We start from the raw sequence: 21,652 nt of genomic DNA, 5'->3' as shown, positions 1-21,652 counted from the left end.
TTTGGGCTCTTATGGGGGGGGGAAAGGAGAGAAGGGCGCAGGGTCACGCCCCCTTTCCCCCTCCTCTGCCTTTCTTTGTGGGGAGGGGGGGCGGGTGAACTCCAAGTGACTTTGGGGGGGGGGGCTCGGAGGAAGGAGGCCCCCTCCCCTGCTGCAGGAAGGAGCCAATGGGGCGCCCCCTCCTTTCTCTCCCGCCATTGTTCCCCTTCCCCCCCCCCCCCCCCCAAGCCGGGCAAGAAGAAAGTGGGGAGCCCCGTCTGCCAAGGCCAAGGCGCCTCCTTCCTTCCTTTGGTGGGCTCTCGCTCTGTCTGTCTGCCTGTCTGTCTGTCGGGACCCCCGTTTGCAAGGCAGCCAGGGAGCCTCACCGCCAGGAACCACACCCCCTTCTGCTCCCCTCCCTCCCTTCTTTCTCTCTTTCTTTCTTTCTTTCTGCACAACAAAAGCCGACGCGGAGATAGAGGAGTTCCCGGGTCTAAAGCAGGCTCCCTCCTTTCCTAGGGCCGGGAGGGGGGCCTTGGGGTGGGAGGGCAGAGGGGAGGGCCACAACAATAACAACAACAACAACAACAACAACAACAACAAGCAGCCCCAGAGACACAGACAGAGAGGGAGGGAGGGGGTCCTTTTGGGGGGGGGGGGGAAAGGAGCAGGGCCAAACAAAGAAGGAGAGGAAGGAAGGGAAAAGAGACAAAAAGAAAGAAGAGGAGAAAGAGAGAAGGAAGAGAAAGAGAAGGAAGAGCGGGTTGAAAGGAAGGAAGGGAAGAAGGAAGGCAGGAAGGAGGAAAAGAGAGAAGGAAGGAAGAGAAAAGAGATAAAAAGAAAGAAGGAAGGAAGTGGGAAGAGAAAGAAGGAAGAGAGGGTTGGGAGGTAGGAAGGCAGGAAAAGAGAAGGAAGGGAAGAAGGAGAAGGAAGGAAGGAAGGAAGAGGGAAAGAAGAAAGGAAGAAGGTAGAAAGAGAAAAGAAGGGAAGGAAGAGAAAGAGAGGGGGGAAGAAGAGAGAGAATGGGAGGAGAAAGAAAGCCAGAGAAGGATGGAAGAGGGAGAGAGAGGGAAGGAGGAGTGTTGGGAGGTAGGAAAGAAGGAAGGAAGGCAGAAAGGAAGGGAAGATGGAAAGACAGAGAAGGCAGGAAGAGGGGACAGAGAGAGAGAGAGAGATGAAAGGAAGGGGGGAGTAGAAGAAAGAGAGAAGGAAAGGAAGGGAGGAGAGAAAGGAAGGATGGAAGAAGAGAGGAGGTAGAGAGAGAAAGAGATGGAGAGAAGGAAGGAGGAGAGAAGGAAGAGAGAGAGGGAAGGAGGAGAGGAGAGAAAGGAAGGATGGAAGAGAGAGGAGGTAGAGAGAGAAAGAGATGGAGAGAAGGAAGGAAGGAAGAGAGGGAAGGAGGAGAGGGTTGGGAGGTAGGAAAGAAGGAAGGCAGAAAGGAAGAGAGAAAGAGAAGAAGGAAGGAAGAGAGAGATGAAGAGAAGAAAGGAAGGAAGAGCGGTAGGAAAGGAAGGAAGGCAGTAAGGAAGAGAGAAGGAAGAAAGAGAGAAAGAGATGGAGAGAAGAAAGGAAGGAAGGATGGAAGGGAGAGGAGGTAGAGAGAAGGAAGGAAGGAAGAAGGGAAGGGGGAAGAGGGAGTGGAGGAGGCAGGTGCCGTGGGCCGGGGTCCCCGCCTGCCTGCCTGCCTGTGGGTCCGGGAGACAAAGGCCTGCGCCTGCTGCTGCTGCTGTTTGTGCCGGGAGTGTGCCTGCCTGGCGAGGGGGAGTGGCGCTTCTCCTCCTCCTCCTCCTCCTCCTCCTCGTCCGGCGCAGCCCAGACAAAGGCTCCCTTCCCTCCTTGCCTGCCTTCCCTGCTTCTTTCTTTCTTTTTCTTTCTTTCTTTCCCGTTCTCCTCCTCCTCCTCCTCCTTCTCCTCCTGCTCACCTTGCCTGCCGACGATCTCGGCCACGTGCTCGGAGCTGGGCACCGGGACGCACTCGGTGGTGTTGGAGCTGCTCTTGAGGCGCAGCTCGGCCTCCTTGTAGAGCACGCACAGCTTCCCGGCCTCGGCGGCGGCGGCGGCGGCGGAGGAGGCGGGGGTCCCGGCGGCGGTGCTGGAGGGCGGCGGGGGAGGGGGCGGCGGGGGCGGCGGAGGGGGCGGCGGGGGCGGCGGCGGGGGCGCGGGGAGCACCGAGGAGGACGAGGAGGAGGAGGAAGAAGACGACGAGGAGGAGGGCGAGGGGGTGGGTCCGGGCCCCTTTCCCGGGGGCGCCTCGTCGCCCGCTCCGCCCAGGACGGGCTCGGCGAGGCCGAGGAGGCAGAGCTGGTCGAGGGCCATCTGCAGGGCCCGCTCGTCCTCCAGCAGCGCCCGCTCCTTGCCTCCGCCGCCGCCGCCTCCTCCTCCTCCGCCGCCTTGGTTGCTCCCTCCTCCGCCGCCGCCTCCGTTGTTGCTCCCTCCGCTGCCGCCGTTGCTGCTGCCGCTGCTGCTGCTGCTCCCCGGGAAGCAGCCCAGGTCCCCGAAGCCCCCGTTCCGTTCCATGATCCCCGACACGACCAGGCTCGGCATGGCGAACCGGGAGAGGGGATCGAAGAGGACGGACGGAGGGAGGGATGGCGGGATGGAGGCAGGCAGGCAGGCAGGCGCCGGGGCTGCGGGGACCGAACAAAGAGCGCCAGGCGAGGGAGGGAGGGAGGAAGGGAAGAAGGAAGGAGAGGAGAGGAGAGGAGAGGAGAGGAGAGGAGAGGAGAGGAGAGGAGAGGAGGAAGGGGCACAAAGGGAGGGAGGGGAGGGGGAGGAGAGGAGACCCCCGCCCACCTGCTGGCCCCGCCCACGCCGCCGCCGCCGCCTGCACACAAAGCCCGAAAGAGAGGCAGGCAGGCAGGCAGGCAGGCAAGGAGGAATAGAGAACCAGGAGACCCTTCTTCCAATCTCTCTCTCTCTCTCTCTCTCTTTCTGTGTCTGGGGAAGAAGGGGGCGCGGCCGGCGGCGCAGACAAAAGGAGGAGCCGCACAAAGGCAGGCTGAGGGAGGAAGGAAGGAAGAGAAGAAAGAAAGAAAAAGAGAAGGAAGGAAAGAAAGAAGGAGGGAGGCTCTTTTGTTGCCCGGCTGCAGAGAGAAAGAGAAGGAGGAAGGCAAGCCCCGGGGGCTGATGGGGGATGGAGTCCTCCTCCTCCTCCTCCTCTTCCACAGGCAGGCAGGCAGGCAGGCAGGCACGCCCCCTCCGCCACTCACTCCACAGGGAGAAGAAGGGACAAGACCCGGGCTCCACACCTTATTTATTTATTTATTTATTTATTTATTTATTTGCAACATTTATACCCCGCCCTTCTCACCCGAGGGGACTCAGGGCGGCTTACAAAAATTGGCAAAATTTAATTGTTATTATTATTATTATTATTATTAAACTTTATTTGTACCCCGCTAGCATCTCCCGAAGGATTCGATGCGGCTTACAAAGGCCAAGGCCTCAACACACAATATAACAATACAAAACGAAAGGCAAATTAAAAACAATTAAAACAGTATAAACCACAAGCAATAAACAATACGCTAAAACACAATGAAACTGGGCCGGGCCGGAGCAATGGGTACAAGATTAAAAGTGCTGATGTGACCGGTGATATATAAGGCTTCTAGGGCAAGTGCAGAGTGCGATATACAATCTTAGTTCTAATAAAGTGCTGATGGGACTTGGTGTTGGAGATTTCCTATTAATGCCCAAATTGCAATCATAAAAACAAAACCATATAAACAGATCTGTTAAACACATTGTTAAAACACATTATAAAAACCTTTAACATATATATATATATATATATATATATATATATATATATATATAAATTCCATTCATCCGAGATCCTCATGCTTCATCCTTCCTTTCTTTGACACTCCAACATTTAGTACCAGGAGAGTAGATAGGAAGCAACACTCTGGGGGCAGAGGAGCTCCAGGGACGGCTAATGACTCTGAACAAAGGATAATAATAATAATAATAATAAAACTTTATTTATACCCTGTCACCATCTCCCCGTGGGGACTCCGGGCAGCTCACAATGTTACAAAAGTAACAGCACAAATATATTAACAATATACACAAGAAGATGATAAAACAGAAGTTAAAACAAAGGTTTATACAACAGTAATAATATCAAACAACCACCAATGCAATTCAGACAACTTCAAAGGTGGGGGGGGGGGGGGACTATAGCAGGAGAGTTCTAACTGGTCAACTTCAGATTTGATCTGATTATTTGGCGTGCTGGAAATGGCACTGGATAGACCACATCACCTCTAGTTTCCAATACAGAGCAAAGGCCATCCAGTAGTCGCCAACTTCTGCCAACCTAGCAGTTCAAAAACATACCAATGTGAGTAGATTGATAGGTACTGCTTCAGTGGGAAGGTAACAGCACTCCATGCAGTCATGCCATTGCCCACACCACCTTGGAGGTGTCTACGGACATGCCAATGTGAGTAGATCAATAGGTACTGCTCTGGCGGGAAGGTAAAGGCACTCCATGCAGTCATGCCAGTGGCCATTAGTACCAGGAGAGTAGATGAGAGGGCAGAGGAGCTCCAGGGATGGCTAATGACTCTGAACAAAGGATGCCCCCCCTCCCCCAGGCAGGAGATGAACCTTTCCAATGCTAATTAAGGCGATCAACTGCAACATTCACACTGGCTTCCAACTGACAAACAGTTCTTCTCTCACCCTGGACTTTCCACAGATATAGTAGAGTCTCACTTATCCAGCATATCTATCTTGTTTGCTGTGTCATAATAAAATAATAACAATGTTGATAATGTTAAGAAAGTAAACCTCCTGATCTTCAAAATAATGGTAATACAGTAGAGTCTCACTTATCCAATGTAAACGGACTGGCAGAACATTGGATAAGTGAATATGTTGGATAATAAGGAGAGATTAAGGAAAAGCCTATTAAACATCAAATTAGGTTATGGTTTTACAAATGAAGCACCAAAACATCATGTTATACAACAAATTTGACAGAAAAAGTAATTCAATATGCAGTAATGCTACGTAGTAATTGCTGTATTTAAGAATTTAGCACCAAAATATCACGATATATTGAAAACATTGACTACAAAAATGGCGTGGATAATAGGTACTGTCCAATAGGTACTGCTCTGGCAGGAAGGTAATAGCGCTCCATGCAGTCTCTTCCAACCCTCTTTATTATTATTATTATTGACACAAAAACACAGTATAACACAGCAAATGAGATATATATGCTGGATTTTGTATCACAAAATCACAATTCAAACACTTCCCAAGTGTTTAGGGCTGTGTGATGTATTATTATTATTATTTTATTATGACACAGCAAACAAGATAGATATGCTGGATTTCGTATCACAAAATCACAATTCAAACACTTCCCAAGTGTCTAGGACTGTGTGATGTATTTTCGGATGATGCATGCAGATCCCAGTCGGGTGGCCTTTTGCAGTTGGCAGATGGTGATTTTGTCAATGTCTATTGTTTCCAAATGCCGACTGAGATCTTTTGGCATGGCACCCAGTGTGCCCATCACCACCGGGACCACCTGCACTGGTTTCTGCCAGAGTCTTTGAAGTTCAATCTTGAGGTCCTGATAGCGGCTGAGTTTTTCCTGTTGTTTTTCGTCAATGCGACTGTCACCTGGGATGGCAATATCAATTATTATTATTATTATTATTATTATTATTATTATTATTATTGTATTATTATTATTAACGACATTGAGGCTGGGTGGCCATCTGTCGGGGGTGCTTTGCTTGTGCTTTTGGTGCACAAAGGCAGAAGGGGTTGGACTAAATGGCCCAAGGGGTTTTTCCGACCCTCTTTATTATTTTTATGATGACGATGGTGATTATTATTAACATTGAGGCTGTATTTGTTCCCGTTTTGGCTGTTTACTTCAATATAAGATCTGTGGAGTGTGCATAGGAATTTGTTCATAGTTTGTTTTAAAAAACGATAGTCCGGCCCTGCAATGGGCCGAGGGACCATGAACTGGCCCCTTGTTTAAAAGGTTTGGGGAGCCCTGGTCTAGATGGCCCACGTGGTCTCTTCCAACTCCATTATTCTATGATTCTATAAATTCCTAGCAGTCGGTTGGCCCATGCCTGTTGTAAATGATGACAGGAAGGTGGGCTTCCTTTGGAGGAGGAGGAGGAGGAGGAGGAGGGCTCTCTTTCTCTGGTCACTTTCAAGGAAGAGGCTGGACAGCTCCCAGCTGCAAGGGCTGCTTCAGGCGAGATGAGCCCATTTCCTCACTCTCCGAAGCCATGGCCCTGACCCCACAGTCCCCAAACATACAAAGCAGGGGTCCTCAAACTTTTTAAGTGGAGGGCCGATTCATGGTCCCTCAGATTGTTGAGGGGCCGAATTATCATTTGAAAAAAAAAAAAATGAACAAATTCCTATGCTCACTGCACATGTCTTATTTGTAGTGCAAAAAAACAAAAAAAAACCCCAGCAACAATTACTTATTTATTTACAGTAGAGTCTCACTAATCCAAGCCTTGCTTATCCAAGCCTCTGGATAATCCAAGCCATTTTTGTAGTCAATGTTTTCAATATATCGTGATATTTTGGTGCTAAATTCGTAAATGCAGTAATTACAACATAACATGACTGCGTATTGAACTACTTTTTCTGTCAAATTTGTTGTATAACATGGTGTTTTGGTGCTTAATTCGTAAAATCATAACCTAATTTGATGTTTAATAGGCTTTTCCTTAATCCCTCATTATCCAAGATATTCGCTTATCCAAGCTTCTGCTGGCCCATTTAGCTTGGATAAGTGAGACTCTACTCTACTACATTTCTACCCCACCCTCTCTTACCCCGAAGGGGACTCAGAGCGGCTTACAAGTTGTATGTACATACAATATATTATATTATTAGCATAGCACAATATTAGCATTATAGATTACTATATTGTACTATACCATTACGTCATAATATTAGTAATACATTTAATATACAATATATTATACAATATTATTATATTGTATTATTATTATTATTAGCCGCCCTGAGTCCCCTATTGGGTGAGAAGGGCGGGGTAGAAATACTGTAATAAATAAATATTATATTGTAGGTAAAAGGTAAAGGTTTTCCTCTGACGTTAAGTCCAGTCGTGTCCGACTCTGGGGGTTGGTGCTCATCTCCATTTCTAAGCCAATGAGCCGGCGTTGTCCGTAGACACCTTCAAGGTCATGTGGCCGGCATGACTGCATGGAGCGCCGTTACCTTCTCGCCGGAGCGGTACCTATTGATCTACTCACAATGGCATGTTTTCGAACTGCTAGGTTGGCAGGAGCTGGAACTAACAGCAGCCGCTCACGCCGCTCCCCGGATTTGAACCTGGGACCTTTCGGTCTGCAAGTTCAGCAGCCCAGCGCTTTAACACACTGAGCCACCGGAGGCTCAGTGTATTGTATATACATACAATATATTATATTATTATCATAGCACAATATTAGCATTATAGATTACTATATTGTACTATACCATTATACCGTAATATTACATTTAATATATAATATATAATTAATATTATTATATTGTATTATTATTAGCTGCCCTGAGTCCTCTATTGGGTGAGAAGGGCGGGGTAGAAATACTGTAATAAATAATCAAATACTTCTAGAACATGGCCAGACAGCCCGAAAAACATACAACAACCCTATTTGTCTTTTCCTTTGCTTTCGTAATACTTTTTTAAATGGTTAAAGAGATTTTATGGACAGGGTTGTTGTATGTCTTTCGGGCTGTGTGGCCATGTTCCAGAAGTATTCTCTCCTGGCGTTTCACCCACATCTATGGCAGGCATCCTCAGAGGCTGTGAGGCATGGAGAGACTAGGCAAGGAAGGTAAATATATATCTGTGGAGAGTCCAGGATGTGACAAGAGTCCTTTGTCAGTTGGAAGTCAGCGTTAATGTTGCAATTAATCACCCTAATTAGCATTGGAAAGGTTTGTCTCTTGCCTGGGGGGCATCCTTTGTTCAGAGTCATTAGCCGTCCCTGGGGCTCCTCTGCCCTCAGAGTCTTGCTTCCCATCTACTGTTCTAATGTTTGAGTTTTTTAATCCTGGTAGCCAAATTTTGTTCGTTTTCATGGTTTCTTCCTTTCTGTTGAAGTTGTCCACATGCTTGTGGATTTCAATGGCTTCTCTGTGTCGTCTGACATGATAGTTATGGACACCCTGGCTGGAGTGAAACTTTTAAAACGTCCCTGTTCCTTCCGACTTGCAAGCAAATTCAACTTAAGAATGAAGCTACAGAACATATCTTGTCGAAGGCTTTCATGGCCGGGATCACAGGGTTGTTGTATGTTTTCCGGGCTGTATGGCCATGTTCTAGAAGTATTCTGTCCTGGCGTTTCACCCACATCTATGGCAGGCATCCTCAGAGGTTGTGAGGATGCTTGCCATAATCTCATAACCTCTGAGGATGCCTGCCATAGATGTGGGCGAAATGCCAGGAGAGAATACTTCTGGAACATGGCCATACAGCCTGGAAAACATACAACAACCCTATTTGTCTTTTCCTTTGCTTTCCTAATACTTTTTTAAATGGTTAAAGAGATTTTATGGACACCCAGACTGGAGTGAAAACTTTAAAATTGTCCCTGTTCCTTCTGACTTGCAAGCAAATTCAACTTAAGAACGAACCTACAGAACATACCGTATTTCCCCGAAAATAAGACAGTGTCTTATATTAATTTTTGCTCCCAAATATGTGCTAGGTATTATTTTCAGGGGATGTCTTATTTTTCCATGAAGAAGAATTCACATTTATTGTTGAACAAAAAATGAACATTTATTATATACTAGCTGTGCCCGGCCACGCGTTGCTGTGGCAAAGTGGTGGTGGTATTGGTTAAAAATTGTTGTGTAATTTTTATTTGACGTTATTTGCATTTTTAAAATTAATTTTATTGTAAGTTATATTTTTATTTATTATATTTTATTATTTTCTTGTATTATTTTTAGTTATTTTCTGTTATAGTATTTTATTGTATTAATTTTTTAGTGTTTTTTTATTTATTTTTGGGGGGTTGCTAGGAGACCAAGTTGGAGGAGCTTAGCCTTCTAACTGGCAGCAATTGGATAAAAGCAATTATTCCTCTCTCTCTAATTAGGATTTTATTTTTCTTTTCTTTTTGTTGTATCAACCTAGAGGCATGGATGATGGGTTGTGTTGTCAAATTTCGAGGTTGGGGGGCCTGTAGTTTTGTTGTTTTGTGGGTTGCCGTGATGCCATCACTCTTTTATATATATAGACTGTACAGTAGTTGTTATCAAAAACCAACATAACCAGACAAGCTATTAATAATTTCTTGTTACTACCATTATTTCCATATACAATGGTGTGTACATTTACCAATCCTGCATGCTCTGGTGTTCTGTTTGGTGGGCGCCGGGCATGCTTCCAAACTAAAACTTTGCCAGGTCTTACTTTTAGGGGAGGCCTTATATTTACCAATTCAGCAAAACCTCTACTAGGTCTTATTTTCAGGGGATGTCTTATTTTTCCATGAAGAAGAATTCACATTTATTGTTGAACAAAAAATGAACATTTATTATATACTGTACAGTAGTTGTCATCAAAAACCAACATAACCAGACAAGCTATTAATAATTTCTTGTTACTACCATTATTTCCATATACAACTGGTGTGTACATTGACCAATCCTGCATGCTCTGGTGTTCTGTTTGGTGGGCGCCGGGCAGGCTTTCAAACTAAAACTTTGCCAGGTCTTACTTTCAGGGGAGGCCTTATATTTACCAATTCAGCAAAACCTCTACTAGGTCTTATTTTCAGGGGATGTCTTATTTTAGGGGAAATAGGGTACCTTGCTTGTAACTTTTTGGTACAGAAATATTCTTTCCTTACTGCCTCCGAAATGAGTGAAGAATCCCATTTCCGCACAGCCAGCTCAGGCCCGGCCTTGCCTTGCTCCGTTTCTCAAGAAAGACACAAAGCCGGTCCGGTTGGGGGAGAAAGAGGCCTGGGCTTCTCCCCTCAATATACTGGCTGGCCTCCTTTATTGCAGTGGGGTAAAGGGGGGAGGGGGTGCCCGAGGGGTAGGAGGAGGGGGGAGGCCTCTTTGATTGTTGCTGGAAGGTTTTCCCCCCTCTCCCCTTCCTCCCCTCTGAGTCAAAACAGATGTCTCTCCCCCCAAATGGGATTGTATGAAGTCATGGTGGGGAGGGATGGGGGGAGAGAGGCAGAAAAGAGAGGGAGGGAGGGAACGAATGAATGAATGAATGCACGAGGGACAAAGAGAGGCCCTACGAGGGAGGGAGGGGACCATGCAATGGGGCCTGGATTGCGCCCCCAGACCAAGTGCTCCTTCTTCTTTTTCTCATATTCTTCTAGTATTCTTCTTCTCTCACCGTCCCTTCTTTTCTCAGGAGCACCAGCCAGGGCAAGGCCTCTCCGTTGCTTTCCCTTGGCGTTTCTGGAGACCTTCTTTTGTGGGACCTTTTGATGTGGATCCTGCTCCCAAAAGTACCAGATCCATTCCTAGAGGTAAGGCCAAGTCGCTCATCCCCCTCCTTACCTCTCTCTTCGCCTTCTCTGCCTTTGCCATCTCTGACTCAGGTGAGGAAATACCATATTGCAATGATGGGCAACCTTTTGCGCTTGCTGTGTCAAAATTCACCAAAAAAAACCTAGCATGACTTGGGTGGTGTGTCACTTTGAGAGAAAAAAAACACCATAATTTCGCAATATGTATAGCTTAAATAACAAAAATATATAATTGTAATATATAACTGTATTTAATAAATCAAAAACTATTTACTACCATTATTTCCATGTACAACAATCTATGGTACCTCTTGCAATTTCCACGTTGATCTCTCTCTATTCTAGTTTCAATGTAGTCATGATTAATAAATAATATAATAATAATATTATAGTAATAATATTATAATATACTACAATAATAATAGAATAATAATAGAATTATATATATATATATATATATATATATACACACACACACATACATACACACACACACACACACACACACATATACAGTAGAGTCTCACTTATCCAACGTTCTGGATTATCCAACGCTTTTTTGTAGTCAATGTTTTCAAAACATCGTGATATTTTGGTGCTAAATTAGTAAATACAGTAATTACTACATAGCATTACTGCGTATTGAACTACTTTTTCTGTCAAATTTGTTGTATAACATGATGTTTTGACGCTTAATTTGTAAAATCATAACCTAATTTGATGTTTAATAAGCTTTTCCATAATCTCTCCTTATCATCCAACATATTCACTTATCCAACGTTCTGCCAGCCCATTTATGTTGGATAAGTGAGACTCTACTGTATATATATGTGTGTGTGTGTGTATATATATATATATATATAAATGTAATGTGCATAATTCCCATGGCGTAAACAACAAAACCACTGGACCAAATCACACCAAATTTGGGCACAAAATACATTAGTCATCCAATCAATCTGCACGCGGGAGCGTGTCAGCAAAAATGGCTAGGCGTGTCAGTGCTGACACACGTGTCATAGGTTGGCCATCACTGCCATATTGACTCGAATCTAATGCTCAACTTTTTTTAAAAACTAAATGGCCTTCCCAAATTGAAGGGAGATCTTAGATTTGTGTCATACAGTTGTCTTAGATTTCCGTCATACGGTCATCATACGAGGGTTATCCAGAAAGGTTACGTTTTGGAATTAATAATGAACAAAGTATAGGAGAAAACATTGACCATATGCAGTTGAAAGCCACACCCAAATGCCACTTCTCAACATAGTCGCCATTCAAATCTAGGCACTTCTCATAGCGATAAATGAGCTTGGCAACTCCTTCCCCACAAAACTCTGCCGCTTGCATCCTCAACGCATGCGCAGCTGCAGAAAGGGGAGACCGGCTGGGAGATCAGCCATGGATCTGCACCAATTTCTAGCAGGTCCATTCATAACATCCAAAAACAAACAATGCCTTTTCCAAATAACCCAGGCAGGTACCCAAGCTAGTTACCGTATATACTCGAGTATAAGCCGACCCAAATATAAGCCGAGGCAGCTAATTTTACCACAAAAACTGGGAAAACTTATAGACTCGAGTATAAGACGAGGGTGGGAAATGCAGCAGCTACGGGTCAAATTCAAAAATAAAAATAGATATTAATAAAATTGCATTATTTGAGGCATCAGTAGGTTAAATGTTTTTGAATATTTATATAAAACTGTAATTTAAGATAATAATAAGACTTTAATAAGATAAGACTGTCCAACTCTGAATACCTATATACTCAAGTATAAGCCGACCTGAATAGAAGCCGCCCAGGACCCTCACTCGGGTATAAGCCGAGGGGAGCTTTTTCAGCCCTAAAAAAGGACTGAAAAACTAGGCTTATACTCGAGTATATACAGTAAGTGAATAAAACGGGGCCAGGATGAAGCATGAGGATCTTGGACGAATGGAATTAATTATATATGTGTGTGTGTGTGTGTGTGTGTGTGTATATATATATATATATATGTATGTATATATACACAGTATATATACAGTAGAGTCTCACTTATCCAACACTCACTTATCCAACGTTCTGCATTATCCAACGCATTTTTGTAGTCAATGTTTTCAATACATCATGATATTTTGGTGCTAAATTCGTAAATACAGTAATTACTATGGAGCATGACTGTGTATTGAACTACTTTTTCTGTCAGATTTGTTGTATAACATGATGTTTTGGTGCTTAATTTGTAAAATCATAACCTAATTTGATGTGTAATAGGCTTTTCCTTAATCCCTCCTTATTATCCAACATATCCGCTGTCAAGGACAGAACGCCACAAGATTCAAAGTAACAGAGTTTATTAGATTACAGAACTCAAAAATGCCCGTAAAACACAAGGGCCAGGCAATTTTTGCCTTTAGGAGCAAAAAAGGGACAAAAGTAAATGTTCAAAAGATAAACCGGATTAAACCGGAGTTTAATCCGGGTAAAAACAAACTGCTTTCTTCAGCCTGGGTATAAACAAAACGAAAGCCAAGAAACAAAAGATACAAGGAATGCAACTAATTGGCAGCAGATTCCTCTCTGCTGCCAACACTGAGTTTAGAGTAACTTGCGTCGCTCCCACACACACAGCAGACAGGATCTCCAACACGAGCAGACGCAGCCAGGGATTTTAGCAGTAGAGTAGACCAGTTCCGTTCCGTAGATCAAAGCCAGAAGCAGACGTTTGTAGTTTTTCCAAGTCCAAGAAGGGGGGAAGACAAGCCGTGGTCAGTTCAGTCCGAGTTCTCAAAGCAGGAGATGGCGTCCGTCAGGAAGACGACGGAAGGTCAAGCTAATAAGAGTAAGCACAGGTTTGCACAAACAAATGCCCACACAATCCCTCCCGCCGTCTGACCCTGGATTCCAATCAACTTACGTCTCAGCACAGGAAAGTACACAAGTCTTCAGGGAAGCGTCCCACACACACACACGAATCCCAAGCGTTTGCCCAGATTACCTTGCCCGACGCAATTTGCAATTGCTCCCAAGCCCCATTTTATGCCAGTTACAAATCTTCATCACTGTCAGCTGCCCTCCTTAACCCGGGCGTTTCCTCATCACTTTCCTCGTCAGAGCTGGAACACCTCTGACTACGCCCAACAGCATCTCCAGCTGTGGATCCCGTCCCATCCCTCCAGCTACGCCATGGGTCTAATCCTGAAGGTCCCCATTCATCTTCTGCCCCATCATGGCCAGTGGCCCCCAATTCCTCCCTTACCCGAGTCCAATCCATCTCATCCTCCTCTGAGCTAACCAGCCCTTCCTCCATTCTCTCCGTGAACCCTTCGAAAGACTCTTCGTCAGAGGGTGCTGCAAATATGTCTCGCAGTCTTTTTCTCTCTCGCTCCTCGAGAGTATCCGACTCTCGAGGAGTCTTACGCCCACGCCTGTCAGAAACAGAGCCACGAGGCTCAATCATAACACTATCCCCTCTCACAAAGGCCTCCTCCCCCGATGGCGGAGAAGTGGCAGTGATACCCTCCGCTATAGCACCACGACGACTAGAGGTATCAAGTTTCAACAGCGAACGATGAAAGACTGGATGGACCTTTAAACTAGACGGTAAACGCAAACGAAACGCAACAGAAGAAATCTTTTTAACGATAGGAAAGGGACCCAAATACCGAGGCGCAAACTTTCCCCCAGCCTGTTTAATATGTTTGGAAGATAACCACACCAAATCCCCTTCTTCCAACTCCTCCCCTGCCTGCCTGTGGCGGTCAGCCTGAGTCTTCTGCGTTGCCTTAGCTTCCAACAGTAAGCGACGGGCAACATCATGCAATGCAGCCATTTCCGTAGAGCGGTACACAGGGTCCGAAGAGACCACATTGGTCGACGGCGCCACACCTCCCCGTGGGTGAAAGCCATAAGTAAGCTCAAACGGCGTATGCTGACTAGACGTGTGCACCGCATTGTTGTAAGCAAATTCCGCCACCGGTAACCACTTCACCCAAGCCGTGGGTTGATCTAAACAAAAACAACGCAAATACTGCTCTAAGAGCCCATTAACCCGTTCCGACTGTCCATCCGTTTGCGGATGGAAGGCGGACGACACGTTTAACTTAGTCCCCAAGCACTCATGGAAGTGTTTCCAAAAGCGTGACACAAATTGCGGAGCCCTATCGGAAATAATCACCTCGGGTGCTCCGTGCAAGCGATAGATGTGCTTTGTAAATAGTAAGGCCAACGTAGGGGCCGCCGGAATGGTTGAACAAGGAATAAAATGAGCCAGTTTACTAAATAAATCCACCACCACCCAAATACAAGTATAACCCCCAGACTTAGGCAAATCTGAAATGAAATCCATGGAAATGATTTGCCATGGCCTCTCCGGAACAGGTAAAGACGACAACAACCCTCTAGGGCGCCCAACAGGCGTCTTACTTTGCTGGCAAACGGCGCAGCTGTCACAAAAGCGCAGAATGTCTTGCCGCATCTTTGGCCACCAGTAGCTCCTGGTGATAAGCTGTACGGTCTTGAACCTGCCAAAGTGCCCAGCCATGGGTTCGTCATGGTGGGCTCTAATCACCTCCAACCTGAGGGCCCCCACTGGTACGTAAACCTGCCCCCTACGCACCAATACCCCGTCTTGATCTTGGAGATGCGGCAGTATGGTACGGTTACCTGCTGAGAGCAGCATCAGTTGCTCCTGTGTCCACACATCATCTTTCTGAGCCTCAAGGATCTGGTCATGTAACCCGAGCTCATTATCTACAACACACAGCGAGGCAGTAGGCAAGATGGTCTGACATACTACCTGCTCATTGGTCTTAAATTCTGGCTTGCGGGATAAAGCATCGGCCCGCAAGTTTGCCTTCCCCTCCACGAACTGCACCTTGAAGTTAAACCTGGAGAAAAACAAAGCCCAGCGGATTTGACGCTGGTTTAACTTCTTTGCTGTTTGCAAGTGCTCTAAGTTCTTATGATCAGACCTGACCACGATCTGGTGCCGTGCCCCTTCAAGCCAGTGCCGCCACACCTCAAACGCCACCTTAATCGCCAACAACTCCTTCTCCCATATGGTATAGTTCTGCTCGAAGGGTGTTAGTTGCCGCGAGTAAAATCCACAGGGACGCAAGGTCCCTGAGGAATCCTTCTGAGACAATACAGCCCCCAACGCGTAGCTAGAAGCGTCCGCTTCTACCACGAACGGTTTGTCAACATCAGGATGGGTTAGTATGTTGTCCGATTGAAAACTAGACTTAAGTTGTAGAAATGCCTCGTGAGCTTCCCGCCCCCACACAAATGGCTGTTTCTTGCGCAGAAGCTGCGTCAAAGGTACCGTGAGCTTTGCAAAATTCGGAATAAACTCCCGGTAGTAATTAGCGAAACCTAAGAACCTTTGTACATCCTTCTTAGTCTTCAGCTCCTGCCATGAGTTGACGGCGTCAACCTTATGTGGGTCCATTTTAAGTTCCCTACCTGACACTACATGACCTAGGAACTCCACTTCAGGCACATGAAAGACGCACTTGGAAGCCTTGGCGAAAAGCCCATTAGCCCGCAGTCGGTGCAGAACCTGCTTGACATGTTGACGATGTTCTTTCTCGTCCTTAGAAAAAATCAAGATATCATCCAAATAAATCACTAAAAATTGGTCAATTAGGTCCCTGAACACATCGTTCATGAACCTCTGGAAGACCGCAGGAGCATTACAAAGCCCAAAAGGCATGACTCGGAACTCGTGGCATCCGAAACACGTGTTAAATGCCGTCTTCCATTCATCCCCTTCCCGTATACGGATTAAGTTATAGGCCCCCCGCAGGTCAAGCTTGGTAAAGACCTTAGCCCCTTGCACCCTTGATAACAGTTCCGAGATTAAAGGGAGCGGGTACCTATCCCGAATGGTGTATTTGTTTAGGATCCGATAGTCGCAGACCAGCCTAAGTTCCCCAGTCTTTTTGGCTACAAAGAATACTGGTGCCGCAGTTGGAGAACTAGATGGGCGAATAAACCCCTTGGCTAAATTTTCATCTAGAAACTCCCGCAAAGCTTGCCTTTCCGGTACAGTCAAGGCATACAGCCTCCCTGCTGGCAGTTTCGCACCTTCTGCCAACTTGATGGCGCAATCATATGGCCTGTGCGGTGGTAATTTGTCCGCTTCTTTTTTACAAAATACATCAGAGAACTCCCCATACTCAGCAGGCACTCCCTCCATATCAGAATGAGTAACATTTAGAGTGCAACAGTCCTGCCTCTTTAAAATCACTTTACGTGTTGCCCAATCTACTTGTGGGTTTACTACAGCTAGCCAATCCATCCCCAGGATCACATCATATCTAGGCAAGCTCGTAATATCCCACACAAACGTTCCCGTTACTCCCTGCACCTCCCACGTTACTGCCGAGGTTTCCTGGTTAACCACCCCAGTCTCCAGCAGTCTCCCATCTGCTCCTTCCACCCACACGTCGCATGCCTTGCGCACCTTAGGAATGCCATGCTTCTTAGCAAACTCAATATCTACATAAGAGACCGTGGCTCCTGAGTCCAGCAGTGCCAGAGTAGAAACAAGTTCCCTTCCCCCAACAGATAATGTAATGGGTACGAAAACATGCTTCCTCCCCTCAGTTGACTGCTTGAGGAGCCCTAGTGCGTTGGACTCACGTCGCACTAGGGCTGGCCTTTTCCCGAAAGCTGGGAAGGTTTCACATTACAACTTTTGGCAAAATGCCCAGCATTCCCACAGTACAAACACAAGCCCAGCTGCCTCCTACGGCTCTTTTCCTCTGTAGACAGCTTTTTAAAGACCCCAAGCTCCATGGGCTCTTCCCCCATCACCACAGGTGCCCTGGTTACATGCATGGGTGGCGCACACATTGCTTTTGAATGTTTACGAGCCTCGAACCTTGCGTCTAAACGCAGCACCTTAGCTACTAAGGCGTCCCAGCTTTCAGCCGGCTCCAAGCGTGCTAATTCATCCTGGAGCATATCACTTAGCCCGGCAGTAAATAAAAGCATGAATGCATTTTCCCCCCAATCCAGCTGGTGGCGATACAGGTTAAACTTATTTAAGTAATCCAAAACAGTCCCCTTTCCCTGTTTCAACCGATACAGAGCCCACCCAGCGTTCTCCGTGCGGAGAGGATCCCCAAAAGTATCAGTTAACAACTTTTTGAAATTATTCAAATTGTCCTTGACTGGGTCATTACCCAAAATTAAATTAGTGGCCCATTGTCCTGCGGGACCGGTCAACAAACTCAAAATAAAGGCCACTTTGCTAGTGTCTGTAGGATAAGCGTGAGCACTGAGCTGAGAAAAATAAAGCTCCACTTGTGCCAAAAAGGTTGGCAACTTGCACCTGGTTCCGTCAAAGCGTTCAGGAGTCAAAACATGTCCTTTCACGGCATGAGCGGTTTGGCTAACGGTAAAGGCCGTTTGCAATTGGTCTAATTTGACCCTTAACTCATCCATCGTCTTCCTGACAGGTTTATTGCTGCAATAAACCTTTTATGGGCGTCGGGCAATCTGTCAAGGACAGAACGCCACAAGATTCAAAGTAACAGAGTTTATTAGATTACAGAACTCAAAAATGCCCGTAAAACACAAGGGCCAGGCAATTTTTGCCTTTAGGAGCAAAAAAGGGACAAAAGTAAATGTTCAAAAGATAAACCGGATTAAACCGGAGTTTAATCCGGGTAAAAACAAACTGCTTTCTTCAGCCTGGGTATAAACAAAACGAAAGCCAAGAAACAAAAGATACAAGGAATGCAACTAATTGGCAGCAGATTCCTCTCTGCTGCCAACACTGAGTTTAGAGTAACTTGCGTCGCTCCCACACACACAGCAGACAGGATCTCCAACACGAGCAGACGCAGCCAGGGATTTTAGCAGTAGAGTAGACCAGTTCCGTTCCGTAGATCAAAGCCAGAAGCAGACGTTTGTAGTTTTTCCAAGTCCAAGAAGGGGGGAAGACAAGCCGTGGTCAGTTCAGTCCGAGTTCTCAAAGCAGGAGATGGCGTCCGTCAGGAAGACGACGGAAGGTCAAGCTAATAAGAGTAAGCACAGGTTTGCACAAACAAATGCCCACACAATCCCTCCCGCCGTCTGACCCTGGATTCCAATCAACTTACGTCTCAGCACAGGAAAGTACACAAGTCTTCAGGGAAGCGTCCCACACACACACACGAATCCCAAGCGTTTGCCCAGATTACCTTGCCCGACGCAATTTGCAATTGCTCCCAAGCCCCATTTTATGCCAGTTACAAATCTTCATCACTGTCAGCTGCCCTCCTTAACCCGGGCGTTTCCTCATCACTTTCCTCGTCAGAGCTGGAACACCTCTGACTACGCCCAACAGCATCTCCAGCTGTGGATCCCGTCCCATCCCTCCAGCTACGCCATGGGTCTAATCCTGAAGGTCCCCATTCATCTTCTGCCCCATCATGGCCAGTGGCCCCCAATTCCTCCCTTACCCGAGTCCAATCCATCTCATCCTCCTCTGAGCTAACCAGCCCTTCCTCCATTCTCTCCGTGAACCCTTCGAAAGACTCTTCGTCAGAGGGTGCTGCAAATATGTCTCGCAGTCTTTTTCTCTCTCGCTCCTCGAGAGTATCCGACTCTCGAGGAGTCTTACGCCCACGCCTGTCAGAAACAGAGCCACGAGGCTCAATCATAACATCCGCTTATCCAACATTCTGCCGGCCCGTTTATGTTGGATAAGTGAGACTCTACTGTATATATGTTTTTAAGGTTTTTATAATGTATTTGAACAATGTTATTAACGGATCTATATGTATTTTTTGCTTTTGTGATTGTATTCTTTGGGCATTAAATTTTGCCAATTTTTGTAAGCCGCCCTGAGTCCCCTCGGGTGAGAAGGGCGGGGTAGAAATGTTGTAAATAAATAATAAATAATTTGGAGGTGTGCATGTATGTAGCCATGTAGCAGAGGCACGGATGGAGTCTCTGAGGATGTGAGCTCCCTCGCCAGTTCACAAGGAACGACTTCTGCATGTGTTTCTAACCGTGTTGTTGTGTTACGGGATCCTTGTGCCGGACGGGAGTGTTGCCACCGCCATGTGAGCGGTGTCACTTGATGCGGCTGTGGCGTCCAAGGTGCCGTGTGTTGTGCAGCCATGTGCCGTGCAGCGGGGAGATGAAAGCAAAGCGTGTGGGTCCGGCTGCCCTTTGACACTAAGGCTTGCGCGGGATATTTGGGAGCCCGTCTCCATGTGGCATCCTGAGGGTGGCCGGCAGGTGGCAGCCCCGTCCTCTTTTGTCTCCATCCAGAAGAACGAAAGAACGAAGGCAGGCGCATGGCCGCTCAAAGCAGAGAGGACAAAGAGAGCCAAAACTCGGCCCAGGCTGAGCGCCTTTAATGCCCTTTTTATTATATACAAACAACAAACAGAAAAGCAAAGAACAAATATACAAAAACCATACAGTTACAACACCCTTCCACACCCATTCCCATGTTCCAGCAACATTCTCTCCTGCATCTGTGGCTCATGGCATCCTCAGAGGTCTGTTGGAAGTGAAGCAAGTGGGGTGCATGTATATGTGGAATGATGTCCAGGGTCTGTTTAAAGCAGGGGTCCCCAAACTTTTTAAACTTTGACACTTAATTTGTTGTTGGACTGATCTATCTGCCCATTTTATAATAGCCCCATTCTTGAGGTGATGCCAATGTTATTTTGCACTTTATTGTCCATTTCAACTGTGAAATTACCTTCCCCATTTCGACACATTCTCTGGGTTCTATGAATTAGTCTCCTGTTTTAATATGGTATGCTTCATGTCGATTTTAACAATTGTTTTACTGATATTGATGTTTTTATTGGTATAATTGTTTTATTGCTGTGTTATTGATATTTGATTGTTTTATCGGGCTAGGCCCCATGTAAGCCGCCCCGAGTCCCTTTGGGGAGATGGGGCGGGGTATAAAAATAAAGTTATTATTATATTATTATTATAAACTGGGGGCCAGTTCACGATCCTTCGGACCATTGGAGTCTATAGTTGGCCACCAAGCAATAATAATAATAATCATCATCATCATCATCACACAAAGTCACGATCTGCCAACTGCAAAAGGCCACCCTACTGGGATCTGCACGCATCATCTGAAAATACATCACACAGTCCTAGACACTTGGGAAGTGTTCGACTTGGGATTTTGTGATACGAAATCCAGCATATCTATCTTGTTTGCTGTGTTATAATAAAATAATAATAATAATAATAATAATAATAATAATAATAATAATAATAATAATAATAATAATACATTACACAGTCCTAGACTCTTGGGAAGTGTTCAACTTGTGATTTTGTGATACAAAATCCAGCATATCTATCTCGTTTCCTGTGTCATAATAAAATAATAATAATAATAATACATCACACAGTCCTAGACACTTGGGAAGTGTTCGACTTGTGATTTTGTGATACGAAATCCAGCATATCTATCTTGTTTGCTGTGTCATAATAATAATAATAATAATAATAATAATAATAATAATAATAATAATAATAATAATACATCACACAGTCCTAGACACTTGGGAAGTGTTCGACTTGTGATTTTGTGATACGAAATCCAGAATATCTATCTTGTTTGCTGTGTCATAATAAAATAAGACTCACTCAGCCAGAGAAATCAGCCATAGCAGAGCACTTGATGAACCAACCTGGACACAGTATATTATTTGAGAACACAGAAAGGCTTGACCACTCCAACAACCACTATGTCAGACGACACAGAGAAGCCATTGAAATCCACAAGCATGTGGACAACTTCAACAGAAAGGAGGAAACCATGAACATGAACAAAATCTGGCTACCAGGATTAAAAAAAACTCAAAAATCAGAACAATAAATAAAAAGCAACACTCTGAAAAGAGAGGATTTCCAGACATGAATCAACCAAGGGCAGTTAACGACTCTAAACAAAGGATGCCCCAGAGTCAGGAAGAAGACAGCAGATAAGCTTTTCAATGCTAATTAAGGTGATTAAGTACAACATTCACACTGACCTCTCTCACCCTAGACTTCCCACAGATATATATTTACCTCTTTGCTTAGTTTTCTCCATACCTCACAACCTCTGAGGATGCCTGCCATAGATGTGGGCGAAACGTCAGGAGAGAATGCTTCTGGAACATGGCCACACAGC

At 45.7% G+C, this 21,652-nt stretch overlaps 2 protein-coding genes across 2 annotated transcripts in view; one reads left to right on the top strand and one right to left on the bottom strand.

The window, feature by feature from the left end:
- mex3a (mex-3 RNA binding family member A) overlaps positions 1 to 2,717 on the bottom strand; it is a 32,946-nt gene extending 30,229 nt beyond the window's left edge. Inside the window, exon 1 of the mRNA XM_062965048.1 lies at positions 1,902 to 2,717. Within this exon, the coding sequence (XP_062821118.1) occupies positions 1,902 to 2,523 (622 nt within the window). The 5' untranslated portion in view covers positions 2,524 to 2,717. The remainder of the gene's footprint in view (positions 1 to 1,901) is intronic.
- A 7,688-nt stretch (positions 2,718 to 10,405) lies between these two features.
- lmna (lamin A/C) overlaps positions 10,406 to 21,652 on the top strand; it is a 72,393-nt gene continuing 61,146 nt past the window's right edge. The window contains exon 1 of the mRNA XM_062965046.1: positions 10,406 to 10,511. The gene's annotated coding sequence lies outside the window, so the exon portion shown is untranslated. The remainder of the gene's footprint in view (positions 10,512 to 21,652) is intronic.

This window comes from Anolis carolinensis, unplaced genomic scaffold (assembly GCF_035594765.1).
Source record: "Anolis carolinensis isolate JA03-04 unplaced genomic scaffold, rAnoCar3.1.pri scaffold_14, whole genome shotgun sequence".
NCBI classification, from domain to species: Eukaryota; Metazoa; Chordata; class Lepidosauria; order Squamata; family Dactyloidae; genus Anolis; species Anolis carolinensis.
This window is presented reverse-complemented; position numbering and strand designations above follow the sequence as displayed.